This window comes from Phlebotomus papatasi, chromosome 2 (genome assembly GCF_024763615.1).
Source record: "Phlebotomus papatasi isolate M1 chromosome 2, Ppap_2.1, whole genome shotgun sequence".
Lineage (NCBI taxonomy): Eukaryota > Metazoa > Arthropoda > Insecta > Diptera > Psychodidae > Phlebotomus > Phlebotomus papatasi.
In genome coordinates this window covers 107,965,845-107,981,627 of record NC_077223.1, presented here as the reverse complement: position 1 = coordinate 107,981,627, position 15,783 = coordinate 107,965,845, and the positions used below count along the sequence as shown (strand labels likewise).

The 15,783-nt window shown below is 34.4% G+C and overlaps 2 protein-coding genes across 2 annotated transcripts; one reads left to right on the top strand and one right to left on the bottom strand.

The window, feature by feature from the left end:
* Nucleotides 1-1,676: 1,676 nt before the first annotated feature.
* LOC129800718 (E3 ubiquitin-protein ligase RFWD3) lies at nt 1,677-8,191 on the bottom strand. The gene is made up of 3 exons (XM_055845316.1): nt 7,893-8,191; nt 7,324-7,799; nt 1,677-3,156 (listed from the first exon to the last, which is right to left on the bottom strand). The coding sequence occupies exons 2-3, from the start codon at nt 7,722-7,724 to the stop codon at nt 1,815-1,817; spliced, it is 1,743 nt and encodes a 580-aa protein (XP_055701291.1). The 5' UTR covers nt 7,725-7,799; nt 7,893-8,191; the 3' UTR covers nt 1,677-1,814.
* A 90-nt stretch (nt 8,192-8,281) lies between these two features.
* Nucleotides 8,282-14,170, top strand: LOC129800724 (cold shock domain-containing protein CG9705). The gene is made up of 3 exons (XM_055845323.1): nt 8,282-8,522; nt 8,599-8,721; nt 12,991-14,170. Exons 1-3 carry the CDS (start codon nt 8,416-8,418, stop codon nt 13,145-13,147), a joined length of 387 nt encoding a protein of 128 aa, XP_055701298.1. The 5' UTR covers nt 8,282-8,415; the 3' UTR covers nt 13,148-14,170.
* Nucleotides 14,171-15,783: the final 1,613 nt, after the last annotated feature.

Here is a 15,783-nt window from a genome sequence, read left to right as displayed (position 1 = left end):
CTTTTGGATAACCTGAAATTTTACATTTTAAATTCAACTGCAGCTGTATTGTTCATTTTGAGGAATTTTACTGTAACTTTTTTTTTACATTCATTTACACTTTTATTATTATTTTTATTATGTTAGAAGTGCAGTTTAGATCGTTTTAAAACGCTTTGAAAAACCGTCAAGATGTTTTAAAGATGCAGCTTTTTTTTACGTAATTTGACCTAATTTTAATCTATTTTGATATTTGATTTTGAAAAGAATGCATAAAAAAATAAGATTAGGATTTATTTTCAGTAGAATTGTTTCTGTTGTAATTTTTTCCAAACAATTTTATTCGCCCAACAACAGAAATTTCAATACAATATGTCGGAAACGGATAATAGTAATAAATTTTCGGCTAAAATAAATTGAGAAAAAAATGGCGTCAGTTCTACAGAGCGAAAAACTAAAATTCCCTCTACTTACATTCTAAAGCAATTTGCTCCTCCTATAAAAATCCTATCCTTTCCCTGTCCTTGTCCTTTTCCTTTGTATCCCTAATAAATTTCAATATTATTACTTTTAAATTCAAAATTAATTCCTTTCCTGTACTTACAAAATATATGTCTTGCTTGATAAAATTTTGGACACAAAATGGCGTACGCCTATTCTCTATTCAATATAGTCCTTTCCAAGAATTCCCTTATTTCCAATAGACTTCTACAAACTTTCAATGAATTCCAACTAAATTTGAACTATAACTGACTGCCATTTCAAATATTAATTCAATTAGCAACAGTTTCGCTGCATTTTTTTTATTACCAAATTGAAAGGGTTGACAAGGCGTTTCAGCTTTGAGAAGTGCTTGAACTTGTAACTGAGATTCCAAATATAAAAAAAAACACTTGGAAAAATATAAATCAGATTCTAAATTTAAAAAAAGAAGATCATGTTAATGGTTACTGGGATGATTTACATGGATCTAGCAAATTTATAGGAGTTAATTCAGTCTATAATTCACGCTTACCTGGTCAGACGGGAAATGAAAAGGTATTTAGTTTGAAATGAGTAGGTAATGTTTTATATGAGTTTCTACGCAAAATTTGTAACAGCAGATGTCTCTGTCTCGCTTGCCTTCTAAACGTCATTGTGTAAGATCTTATAATGTATACTGCCACTCACCTGTAGAGGTCTCGCATCGATTTTATCAGTCATTCTAATGATGTCACTGCAGAAGGACGCGTGGGATAATGGCACTCCAATTTTTGTATTTTATTTCTGAGATGAGCGCTATCGACAGACGTAATGTCATTAAGTAAATACAGTACGATAATAAGTTGGTACATATGGATTAAAGAACCCAGTCTGGAAAGTTTTGTGATAGAATTTTATGCTTCAGGGAAACGATATGACGGATTCCAAAGTGCTGAACAGTGCTACATAACAGACTTCGATGGCGACGAGTCCCGAGTCAGGCCAAGAACAGGAATTGGTTGTAATATTATTAATCGAATCGACAGTATTTGCCGTCATGGATATCCCCAGGAGAGAAAGGACTCATGTTGAAGGTGAGAAAGGACAAACAAAAAAGTGATTATATATTTTTTGAAGGATTCACAAGAGCTTAATTCCCATAAAAACAACTTGGAGTCCTTGAAATCTACGGTCTTAACCAACTGACTCCTTCAACCAAATAGAAAAAAACACAGTTCAATCTCGAATTTAATTTATTGAATGTTGTAAAAGTCTTTAACAAGGGCTTCCTCCTCAAGAACAATCATTGTAAAGCGCGATGCAAAAGAAATATTTTTCCGAGGAATAAGTGTGCAATTAACAATCTCTGGGTGTCACTCAATTTTGTAGAAGCGACATTTGGTGTCAGTCAGAGCTCCGAGGTAGGTTTGTGCCTCTATCGTGAAAGGACAGAGATCCAGAATAGGATCCGACACAGAAATGGTCTGTAGCTTCACTTGATCCCGCGTTGACCAAGTGGTGAGCATCTTTGAGCTGTAAACGTAGGCTGCCACTAGTGCGTCGTCCTCCAGATTAACAAGGGCTGAACGGTACAAAGACGGCATGCTGGTGGAACCCGAGAAGCTGTTGGTGACTTTGAAGAAGATAGCGTCATCCTGTCTATCAAGTTTTCCAACCATATACTGAGCTGTAAGACGATTGATGGCCTGGCTTGGTTTCAGGGTAACCAGAATGTACTTGGTAACGTTATCGTAGACCATGGCAGCGAAGGGACCATCGAGGGGAAGCGACGTAATGTCACTGGGCATACCGTCAGCTGCTAATTCGTAAAGCCAGAGATTCTGAAGCGTACAAACGAGTACACCTCCAAAAGGCAGTGTGAAGTCAGGTGGGATGCTCACAATGTTTATCACAGGGCACCTATCAATGGGTTGAGCTCGAAAGTCCTGCGGACTACTCGGGCTTCGCATATCGAAACGACTTACTCGCCCATTCTGACAACCCACAATCACCGACTGCTCTCTAGAACTATCGAAACAGCACGACCAAATCATCTTGGATATCGAAGTATCATCATCTGGACACTTCAGCGTTGCTGCACAAAGTTTCGACGTCACATCGAAAACTTTGACCACCTGATCTGCCGATGCTGCCGCCAGCCATTCCCCCTCTCGGTCAAAGGCCACATCCCTGATCGATCGACTCGTCATATGCATAAACGTCGTTGGCTTGAGCGTTCCCACATCCACAAACCTTACACCATAGCCCGGAAATAACTCCTGATTGGATTTCTGTGATACCACCAGAGATCTTGTTTTTCTGCCAAATTCTATAACCCTACACCCAGATTCTCTGCTCAACTCAATATTCTTCTCCAGGAAGAGCTTGTACATTGACCGAATTACCAGTCTTTCGTGTCTCTTCGGCACAAGATCTTCCGAATAATTGCTACCGTTCCTCAGTGCGGCAATCTCCCGCGTCAGACGAGTATTCTCACTCAATTTCTGCTCATACTTATGCCGTAGCATAGACATTTCAGCTTGCATGCGAGTTTTCTCCCGTACAGACTCTTCCAGGAGCATTTTCAGACGCTCCATCTCGCTATTGTCCACCATTCGGAGGCGCTTAGCGTAGAGGAAGCGCATATCGCGCATGGCGGCTTTTGTTTTGCAAGAAGGACATACTCTGGCATTCGAGGGGCACTCATTCAGCCATCTGCAACATGGAATATTTATTTAACTTTGCATAATATTGCAAAGTGCAAAGTGTGAAGTGCCGAGTTATATAAACATTGGAAAGTTCGAGTAATAACGCAAAATGAAAAGCAAAAAGACAATTTTATTCTGTTATAGTTGTTAAGGAAGTGAGGGATAATAGCCTTAACGATCCTCCTAGCCGGCGTCTTCATTCCTGGCGATCTAACACAAACTGGACTCTAATTGGTCAACCTCGTTACAATACTCTTCTCAAAGGAGTAGATTTCTAACACTAGGAGCATCCTAGGGAAGACCAGTGCCACACAGTGCTTACAATTCAAAGATTACTTAAAGTAAGGCGAGGAGACTAGGTGTTGCTTCAAATGTTTGTCTATGCTGATGACATCAGTGTCATGAATCGCTGGCAGTGTGCAATCACGGGGTCGTTTATTGAAGTAGCCGCAGCAGTAGACAAAATTGGGCTCAGGATCAACGAAGCGAAATCAAAGTACATAATAATAATAATAATAATGGTGGCACAACGTTTCATGAAGAAACTTAGGTCTTCTTGCAAGAAGAGTTCGGGATATCCATTATAATTTCTCTTATACAGAGATGGGTATACAGTCCCATGCTCCGTGGAATCAAGTGCAGTGAAGCTCACTCGATGCAATACGAACACTTTTAACACCAGAAAAATTCCTGGTGATCTAAAAGGGATTCGAACCCGGGACACTTCCATCATATATGATAGAAGTTGTATATATAGATTGTAAACTCGTGAAATAGCTTGAGGTTGATGAAAGCAAACGCAGACCGTTTGAGTTTAAGTAAAAATCGCATTATCTTATTTAAGGAAATGAATTGAAATATAGGTTATATTTTAGGAACGATCAACAGCCAACACACTCGGTATTGTAATTTATTGAAATATTCAGCCAATCAGTCACCGCCATATTTATTCAAGTCCTTGCAGTCCGCCACGTGTGACATCCAGTTGATAAAAATAAATACAGTGTCCATTATCTCTTGATTTTGTTTAACACAGGGGACTTGATCCCCAACAGAGAGAGAGAGAGTAATTCTCCAGGAATGGTAGTGCATTCCGGAGGGTTACATTTACACAGCTGTCTCCGCATTTTCCGACCGATTAGGGCAATTTTTTAAGCAAAAAGTAACCGAATCAAACAGCAAAGTTCCCAATGGTGGGCAAAATTGCACATAATCCCGGAACAATCTTAACTCTTTCGTCTTCTTTGGGACTCTGGGTTCCCATGGGAAAAACAATTTTTAGACTATCTAGAATCGATAAAAATCCGATTCTTCTGGATAATTACAAACTATAAGGATGTCCAAATCTAGGATATTTTTTTGCAGGATCCTAATTAACTCCTGAGCTTAGATATTTTTGGTCAAAAATCGTGAATTTTTTATTTTCAGCTTCCTTGCAGATATTGTGACTTTTTGATATTTCTAGACCCGAATAAGGAAAAACCTCTCGGGGCCAATAAGTATGATAACTAACAATAACAGATTACATAAACTCGAAAAAATAATTTTTTCTTAAATTTTCAAAAAACTTGTTCAAACTTTATGGGTACTCTCGTCCACAAAAATTTAGAGGTCAAATGTAAGGTTATCCCGCCAATGCTCGCCATTTGCTTTTTGACACCAACCTTGTACAGTGCCTGCTCTCTAATCCGGATCGCCATAATCCGGACGAGTTATCGACGGTTACATTTAAAATCATTATGAGGTTATGTATGCACGAGTATTCAGCAATGAAAATGAATTATCCTGTGATGTTTTTGTTTAATAAATGAAGTATAATAGCATAGAATTATCTAATGATGTCTTTTTAAACTTCTTTAGAACTTTTATTCTAATTCTAGAAATAAACCTTGTATTATATTTTCGAGACGTTGAACAAATTCAAAAAATTCATCCGGATTACGAAGCGGACATCTGTCATATTGTCTCCCAATCATCCGGATTACGAAGTGGCCACTCTAACAAAATTCCAAACGGGGAACTACTTTTTTGCCAATATGGCCGATAATTTTGACATTTGGCAGCGTGGGAGATTGCTTTCGGGGAAGTTTTTCCTGTTTTTCCTAATTTTAATGAATTCTGATTGTCGATGAAGTCTTTTTTTGGCTTTTGAGAAAGCTTAATGTGTCTGTAATAACATCGTGTTGAGAGAAATGTGTGTCAAAGTATTGTTGTGTGAAATATCTTGAGGGATCTGCTGGCAAGCAGGAATTTGGTGTCTTCTTGACCACTTTCAGGACATCCCACAAGATACTGGTCAATAATTCTTCTTGTTTTAGTGATCAACATTGTAAAGGAGTCATTTGACATTCAAAAATTATTCACAAAACTGATATTATTGACTTTTGGGAAATTGAAGTTTGTCTCCTTTTCGTTCTTTTGGGGACGAGAGTACCCATGAGTTTTCCAATTTCCCAGAGGCGGAAAAGAATCTTTGTCTACAAAAGTATCATATATGACCACTAAGACTTACAATAAAGTGAGTTTTACTGAAATTCGTTCGCTGGATGTTGTGGTCCGGAAAGAGTTCAAAGGCACATAAGACAGGTAGAAATTAGTAATAGAGTTAGATTTAAAGAGAGTTTGTTTAACACTTCGAAGAACCCTAACTAAAAGTGTCACGGAAGGACCAAGTGGCAGCCGCTGCCACTTATCGGATTTTACATAATATTTTAATATTTTTACATATATTTTAACATTCGGAGCCTCAGTCAGTTCTTTTCTGGTGTCTGAATCAGAAATTTCATCTCCTTGGGTACTGTATCTAAAGATTTTTAACCATTCGATGTTTTCATTTTTATCAGAATCATGGCGTCAGGGAAAGTGGTGTGCCTTTTAATACGGCAGCCTTTGAATATTTCAATTTTTCTCTTATTTTTCAAAGCAGAAATTCTACATATGAACAATAGTTAATACTATTAACTATTTTCTATTAACTTCGCTTAACAAAATGGATTTTGAGCTTTGGTAAATAAGAGAAAAATTGAATAATTCCCATAATTATTCATATTTCATACATATTTCCCAATTCAATATTTCCCATAATTCTTCTCAATAATTTGCAAAAACACTTTCAATTTGTTCTTTTAAGGCTTTTTATACACTAACAATCAAGAAAATTACATCTGCAGAACGTCAAACTCCCATATAAAGTGCATATGGCAGCAACTGCCACTTGGTCCTTCCGAGTGCAGTTTTTTGTTTTTGCAATATATTTACACTAATATTTAATTTTTATTAAAAATTTTATAACGAAAAAATAGCCAGATAAATTCTGCACGCATTCAATCGGGTCTCCAGGCGAAATAATATATTCTTCACTATAAAGAATAAAATTGAAAATTAAATTGGCAGCGGCTGCCACTAGGGTCCTTCCAAGTGTTAAGTAAATTTTTCAGGTTATGGTTAAAATAAAAGATTGCTCTACAAATCTTTAATCCTTTGGTCTCTAAAAAGACCTCTAGGAAGAAATTTATCGCCAAAAATTGTCGTTTGAAAAGATTTTAACATTTCCCTCTTACAGTACAGTTCCTTTTACTTATATACTGATAAAATAAGAGATAAAAAATACCATGAGTTAAGGGGACTTTTTTTTACTTTATCGTGTTTGACAGTTGTAGTCCGAATATTGGAGACTTCTACGTATAATGTATATTAAATGTGCTCAAAATGTAAGATATCGGGCTTTAGGAAGTTAATTTCAACGAAGGTTAGTAAAATAAATTAAAAATTTCACATTAAAAATTAATTTAAATTTCCTAGCTAATTGTTTTTTTTTAATCCAGCATCGATTTATATAATTTCTTAGTTATCATAATTGTTCAAAAATTTCCCACACTTTTTTAAAGTCAAATATAAAAGAAATAACGTAATTCGAAAGTTTCAATAGCCGCTTAGTTTAGTGGCGCCGTTTAATTCTATTTTTGACAGCACTTGAGCCGCCGTTTGACGCCGCTTCGACTCTCACTTTCTTTATCTACGATTTTTATGGATTTTTCTTAGAAAACTGCACATGATCCTAATTTTATCTTACTGATAAGAGAACAACTTTCCAGGTCCCTTGATCAAATGCACAATTAACCTGATTTTAGGAAGAATTTTTGGCGGAAAAATGCAAACAAAGACTTGCACTTACCTCTTGATGCAAGAGTGTCCAAAAAGGTGCCCACACTTTAGTGATGTCAACCTGTGCAATCCGGACATGTCCCATTCCTCATAGCAAATAGGACACAGGACCCCATCGTCATCCCGCTCATCCTTCTTTTCCTCCACGGATTTTTGCGTTTGAGTTGGCGATGGGAGCTTCATAGCACCACGCTTTTTCCGCTTCTTCAGATTCTCCATTACAAAATCTTCCTCTGATAGAGGTGATACCTCCCGGGATTCTGAATGACGTCTCCTACTACCCCGGACATTCTCATTGTCCACGGAAGCCTCTGGATTTTGTTCTGGAGCATTTGAGGATTGCTGCACAATGTCATAGAGAATTACACGGGGACTCAAGGCAGAGGGTTGATTGGTGTCTTCCTCATCCATTTCCACTGAGAATTTCAATTATTCTTCCCAGGAAATTAATTTAATTGCGTATAAATTATCCCAAAGAAACATAACCTGCAAGGAGAGGGATTTCGCAAAGTTAGAGAAGTCCTGGGGATTGAGCTTCTTGGAATTTTGTTTTAAATGGAAGCTGAAGATCCCACTTACCTAATCTTAATACTAATTTACACTTTAATAGCCGGAAAACTTTAAACAATTAATAATTTTGTAAATCCTGGAGCTTTTGTTTATTTTCTTCTTCTTCTTCTGTTTCATACACCTGCCTGCTTGAAGTTTGCAGCAAGCAGGTGGGATTTCAAATTTAAAACCGTTACAAGATTTTTTCTGGGAAAACAGACTAATTTGAGTAAAAAATTCAAGAAAATTTTTTATTACAGTAATAAGTGAAAAAATAAGAAAAACATTGACTAAGAAAAGCATCCTTTGTTGCGGAAAACCTTCTAGATTTGATAAAAAAAATTGTTTTTTTATCGCAGTCTTTTGGGTTTGATTTTTGTAATCCGATAAAAATTCCATTTCATAGTTTTTCCGCTAGAGGTCGATAAGAGCAATTTACCTGTCAGATTTGCTAAAAAAAAGTTCACAAAAACACGCAAACTTCCCGTGAGTTTTGTAGGAAATTTGTGCTGATTTTACGAATAATAAAGTGCCGGTTTTGACGGAGAAGAAGATGTCGTGCCAAGAATCCAATAAATCCGCAGCAAAGCCTCCGCATAACCCAACGCTTCAGCTGCCTGACGGTGGCTTCCGGACCAAGAGGACCAGAACAGCTTCGACGTAAGTTTAATTGCGCATCTCTTCCTCCCATCATGCCCTCTAAAAATCCTCCAAATCTTCTGCTTCACCCTCGCAGGTCGGCTCGGGCTCTGGAGAATCCCGTGGAAAAGGGCACCATCAAGTCCTTCTGCCGGGGCAAAGGTCATGGCTTCATAACGCCTCAAAAGGAGGGCGAGGATATTTTCGTCCACATTTCCGAGTAAGTCCAATTCAGTCAGCAAAGAAAATTTTGGTTGAATAATTAAAACGGAAGCTTGAGGAGGCGTAAGTGCCTCCAAAACACGAAATTCTCACATACAAAACATTAAAAAAAAAGATAGAAATCCCAAAACGCTAAAATCCTCCAAAACTTTTCCATTCAATTATGAGCAGAAGTATATCGATTTGTCGGGTCAGGAAGCTCAGTTCAGTTAATTTATTAATGCTCTGGCATTGAGTCAGGTGGCCGGGAAGGCTAGACAAGAAATATATTTCCCACAGGGAAGGATAGAGAGGACAAGAAGGGTGAACCATCTTGAACAAATTCAGCTGAATTTTTCATGGACAGGGAGAAATTTGGACAGGATTCAACAGCTTCATTGTAAATTTATAAATTGGGTAAAATAGGAAAAATATTGGGAAGGAAAATGACAACAGTGCCTTTAAAAAAAATTAGGACAGAAGATTGACAGTCAAAACACATTTAGGGGAAAGCCGAGCTATTCGAAGATGTTTTGTTCAATTAAATATTTTAGGGCTTATAAAATAAATTCCTAATCGAATTACATACCAATGATAGAATTATAATATTTTCAGAAATTAAATATTTCTATATAATTAAAATTATTTTCCAACTGAGAATAAATTCAGAATACGTTTTAAAATGTTCGAATTCGAAAAAGAAATGAATTTTTTTCGAAGAATTTAAAGAAAAAAAGAATAATTTTCAAGATTCTATGAAACCATTTAGCGATATTTTCTGATTAGTTTCTAGAATTTTTCGTCAATTTTTGAAATAGATACCGTCATTTTGTGATTGATTTTTTTTAATAATTTCCCTGATCACCTTATGTTCGAGAAAAGAGCATTTTTCAGAATGAAAAGTCAGACTTAGTTTTTCTGATGGCCTCTAAAAACTAAAGAAATTGACACTAAAGAGCCATAGTGAGCCCGATCACAAGTAGATTTTGATTCTCCAATAGTGTCTTGGTTGAAAGGTAAATGGAACTCTATTTGCACAAAAAGTCGTTGAAGTTCGAAGAATTCAAATTCAATTTCGATTTTTCATACTAAATTTTCGAACAAGTTGGGGAAAATTTATCTAATATCACACTTTAAAGCTAGTAAAGGAGTTACTCAGTGATTATGGAGTGATTAAATACTGGGGCGAGAACAGTAAACGTCGTTGTTCAGTTTTTTTCCTCACAAAAATGTGAAGACCGTCACATTTTGACACGTTTGACACTTGAGCACTTCGAAATTCGAACAGGATGTAACTTCCGCCACCTTGCGAAAGTATTAAGAAGTAAGAAAGTCTCTTTTTTGGAACTTCAAATAGATTTTCGAATTTTTCAAGATCTACTTCTGTACGGAAAGAGTGGGTATTTAAAAAAAATGTATACAGTTTTCTTAGATGTAAACAATATGTTTCAATATGCCAAATATTGACAAAAATAATACATTTTCGCCTGCACTCAATTCGGGGCCGTATCCTCTAGATGTGACTGTGTTATCACACTTGCACATTAAAATTTTAATATGATTTACATTAATTGTCGCTGGTGAGAGTCCAAATGTGTAATTTGTGTGTTTGAATCATTTTATATTCAAAATTTGATCTATTTGTTGATAAAAAGGTAGACTTGGCCCGCAAAATTTGATATAAATTGATTTATAGCATTAATGCGAAAAATTAATCAGATTTTCTCTTTAATTTTTTAATGTGAAAAATATTTATGCTTTAGGTAAATTTAAACTTATTTTTGCAGGCCAAGTCCACTTCTTTATCAATAAATTAAAAAAACCCTAAATATTAAGTGACTCAAAGCCACAAATAACATATTTGGACGCTCACAAGAGACAATTAATGTGAATCACATTAAAATTTTAATGTGCAAGTGTGATAACGCCGTGAGATTTTGATACAGAAATTAGCAAAACATTGGTAAAATTGTAACTATGCACTATGAATATTGCTTCGGCCATATGAAATCAGATGAAGAAGATATCAGCCGATAGTGGAGCAGGTATCGGTCGAAAAATAAAACCCTTCGAAAATAATACAAATTTGAATATTTTTCTTATTGATTACGATGTACTCGAAGAAACACTCTCTGTCATCCGTCCCTTATAAGAACCGATAATTGCCCAACTATCAGGAGCAGTTTTTATCACTTTACAGGGAGATTGTTGGTGAAGGGATGTCTGAATCTTCTAATATTTCACCGTAATTATGATCCTATTCTGGACGACAAAGTATTAATGTAGTAGATTTAACGACAAAAAATCCAGTTTCGGCTTGTGTCATGATTTTCCACAAGCTTAGATTATTCTTTTTCTTGACTTAGTACTGACTTAACAGTGATTTTCCTTTTGATTGTCTTCCGGAAAGTTTATCATTCAGGGTCAGTCTGGGCACTCCATACTTTGCAGACATTTTCGACAGGATTCACTTGTCATCATTGCATCTAGCACATCAGTCAATACTCCCTCTGAATATTGTAGTTTCTAAGACACCCTTCAAGATGTTTAATATTGATAAAATGCAAAATTTAGACTGGGGAAGTCTTTTGCAAAATAAAAACACAACCTTAACTGCTCGCGAAAATGACATCGAAATGCGATGAGAAATGGCCGATGACATCTACACTTGGCACAAAAAATACTTGTTCTCAATTAACAAATTAATTCGTATTATGAGTAGCGAGACAAATTAAAAGCGTTCTGATACTAAAAGCAGAATAATTGTGTAGTATATTTTGAATCACAAAGGCTTGTAAATCATTTAAATAAGGTATAATTTCTTATTTTGTGTCACTGAAATTCTAGTATAAAATCACAAGAATTTGAGAAATGTCTCCTTTTTGATTAAGACTCCGATACAGTGATTCAAGAAATTAAATGAATAATTATATTTTCTTAAAAAAGTCGACGAAAAACTTAATTCAGAAAATTATATACGAACAAACGCAATATATTTTGCATTAGGTAATTGTTAAAACGTAGTTAGTAATTTTTAAATATTCATTTTATCTTGGTGGTCGATATTTTCTGCAAGCTGGCCGATACAAGGTGCATGGCCGATATGTGCTTCTCTTACTTTATCGCGTTTTTTAAGTTTTAAATGGTTTTTAAATGATTATTTCATTTAATAAATACAATTTCCGTATATTTATTATAATTTTCAATGAAGTTTTTTTTCTCAATAAACTGTGTAGGTATTTCGAACTTTTTTCTATTATCTATTATTATTTTTCTAATTTTTTGAGTTTGATACCAATCATTTCCCAAATTGTTTATTATTTTAATATTATTTTGTTTCAGCTCTCGTAAATAAGAAAATGGTTGTGGCCATTTATTGATTAAATCTTTGATTAACCTATTTATATTCTTAATAAATACGAAATTGAGCAGATTTTTAGCGGTTTACTTGACCGTGAACAACTCTTTAAAAGTCTTAAATTTTGTTTTAACTAAAACCGGAGAAAAAAGATCGCATAATTTTTAGGGAGCTTATCGGGAAAAGATTCTTTTTTAGTATAAATTGAAATTGTTATTTAGATCTCAAGTACCAACAAAACAAATATTTAAAGCAGCAAAATAATACCATTTATTATAAAATTAATAAATGGATAATAATTGAACAAATATTTAAAAATTGTGTAGTTACGTATTTCTTCCTTAAATTAAAAAAATATATATATATTAAATGAGATTCTTGATATTCGCATCTATATTATCCTTTTTATTTGAATTGAAATTGAAGAAAAATTGTAACTTCTCTATGAAAAACTATGCTTGCAACGCTTTTCTTCAGGTTAATGAAGTCTCTATTTGAGATAATTCCTTCAAATACTTCACGTAAAAGAGAAAAGAAAACGGATAATGTTATTCTTGAGTGATTGTATGTATATCAGTGTCTTCTAAATTTAAAATTTGCAATTTCGAGAGAAACTCTCGTAAAATCTTCTCTCACAAAGTGGAGGATACGGCCCCTTGTGGTCAGCCCCACCTTCCTCTAAATTCAAAATTATAAAAACCTCAATTTTTTTTTTTAAATGCTTCTAAAAACTTTTATAATGGCAAAATGTTATGAAGAAAAATCAATAAAGATTCTCTGTCGACAGTTGACAAGATTATTTTAACTTGGGACTAAAATAAATATTAACAATAGATATTGCTCCCGAAATATCTCGCCTTCTGACTTAATTAAATTTTCAATTTCCTCGTCGATTGATAAGAAAGGTGAAATGATTATTTTGCTTTGCAGCATCGAGGGCGAATATGTTCCTCTGCCAGGGGACGAAGTCAGCTACCGACTGTGCTTCATTCCGCCAAAATACGAGAAAACTCAGGCCATTCATGTCAACATCACCAATTTAACTCCCGAAGTTCACACGAAATGGGAGGAACCTCCCTACCATTGAGTTAGTATTTTTTCTTTCAGAAAAATCCTTCATTTTTGCCAGGAAAAAGAAAGTTCAATTATAGTGAAACTATTGCAGTGTTCTATCTCTCTCAAAATAATTCCATTCTTTCACTTTTGTAGATAAAAAATAGGTCGTAGATAAAAAAAACTATTAATCACACTCTTATGAGCCATAGAAATCATTGCAGTGCACAGCAAATGTTTAAGAGTGTTGTATATTTTTCTGCCAATCTTTCCACAAAATAAAACCCAACGTACTTAAAATTTACAAAAAAAAAAAAAATAGAAAAGAGGAAAAGCTCAGCTTTTGCGCGCTTACCAGGTTATTGAGGCACAAAATATTTACATTAAATAGAAATTGTAGAGAGAAAATGTCCTGAATATTTTGCTGTGTAGTGTAATAATTCCAAAATAAACAATAAAACAAATATTGAATTTAATAGGTGTTAAAACTTTTCTTATACAATTTTATTTGTGCAGGAATTTATAGCAACAAAAAGTATTTTTGAGATGATAAATCAGTTAGGGGATTATCTAGATTAATTGAATATTTATTCCTATAAAATATTTCAGGTGAATCCTGTTCTCTGATTGGCTAGAATTTTGACAGCTCCCAAAGCTGTCAAAGCTCCAGCCAATTAGAGAACGCGATGGAACTAGAATATTTTATAGGATTAAATATTCAATGCAGATAATCTTTCAATGAAAAAGTTATATATTTTTTTTAGTAATGAATTAGGATAAAAGCCAGATTTAGATCCAGAATTTATATAGAACAAGATATAAAAGCCATAATTTTTTGGAAGAAAATTATTAGAATTAAAATCAGATTAAATGCTGAAAGTGAAGCAGGTGTAGAATTATTCCATTATACAATTTTTGTGCACAGGAATTTTTAGCAAAAAATAAATAAAAGTCAGGAGATTTTTGAGGAGAATACCATTCAATGCAAAAAAAAAACTGTTACAATTTTGTAGTGAAGAAGAAATAGAATAAAAATGATTGAATTTACAGTGGAAAATTATTTTTCATTTATTCCTTGTCCAGAAACTGAAGCAGTTTAAGTTTGCCTTTATTTCAGGCATAAAATGGAATTTTAAAAGAGGCTGCCGCAGACTGGTAATTTGGTAAAACAAAATTCATGAAATCAATATTCACATCCCTTTCTCTCTCAAAAGTTTATATGTCTATCTCATTCTTTCGCACTCTAAATTCGATTGAGCTAAAATGAATTTGTTCTGATGTTTAAGAGAAGAAGAAGAGCACGAAAGAATGAGCCGTCTCCATAGCCATTGCCGCTCTGAATATGGATAGGGAAGTGAGTGTGTAGGACAGCCCGCTGATACGGTTTTGCGTTAGTGTGTGAGTTTTAGAATGCTCAGTTGTTTGCATGCTCCCACATTTTGTTAGTTTTTCGCTAATTTCTTAAGTTTTTGTGAAAAAATTACATTCAAATTACTTAAAACAAGTGATTTTTTTAATATATTGTGATGAAAAACTAGTGAAAACAGTCCAAGAAATGGTTAAAATTGCTAAAAGAACGAAACATAACCTAATTTTGAAGTGTCAAATAAGTGTACGAATCTCTCAAATCTGAATCTCTCAAATTCGAACGCCGTTTGGATTCAAAATGTCAATTGTGAGGTTATGTTAGAAAGTTCATATTCTAGGTGAATGAAAATCATATTTATGTGTTTCTTCCCGAATGTTTACGTACATTATGATCGTATAAAATGAAAAAGAAGTACGTTACCACTAAGACTTGCGAGAAAGTACGGGAATTTGATTCAAAGTACAATTTAATCTCACACAAATTTCATTAGTTTTGAAAAAATCGTTCGAATTTGGGAGGTGAGAAATGTCAAAAATACCCCCCGAGTGTTCGAATTTAGAAGACTCTACTGTACTTCGAAAATTGGGCTTCGAAATCGATAAAACTTGGTTGTGTTATTCATGTGAAAGTAAGTCTTCAGTGATTTTTACTCGAAATTAAGTCAATTTTTAATAGTTTTAACGCAATCAAAATACATCAATAACTCCCTGATATTTAACTCCCGGACGGACTTTATGCAAGAATGGGGCCTCATTTGTTTAGTGGATCGTCAATAAATGTTAGAAAAGTGATTCTTTCGATAATCTAAAATAGGTTTTAAGTAATTTTTGTGTAGTTTTGAAGTTTTTTCTACAAGATTGAGGCTGAGTTGCACAATTAATAGTGATTAAATGTTGAAAAAGTAAATATCTGGATAACCTAAGACAGATTTTAGTGATAAAAATATATGACGATTCTGGAGAGAGGAAATCTTGTTCATGGATCAGATAACGTAAAGTTTATGGTCTTTCACATTGCCTGTATTGTTGAAGAACTAGTGGAAAGTGACTGTAAACTTGAATTTTTCAAAGACAATACCTTAAGTGCATTGATAGAAGTTACATTAGAAAGTGTTCGGTCGGAAGCTTTTGTAACTGATATTGAACAATTCGTCAGATAAATCAGCATTTGTCGTAACTACGACTTTATAAGTTACGGCTTTATAAACGATGGAAGTTACGATAAAATATTATTGTGTTTCTTCTAACATATATCTCAATGTCTCAGCTTTTAAATCATTTTATAAAGATTTTCTCGAATTA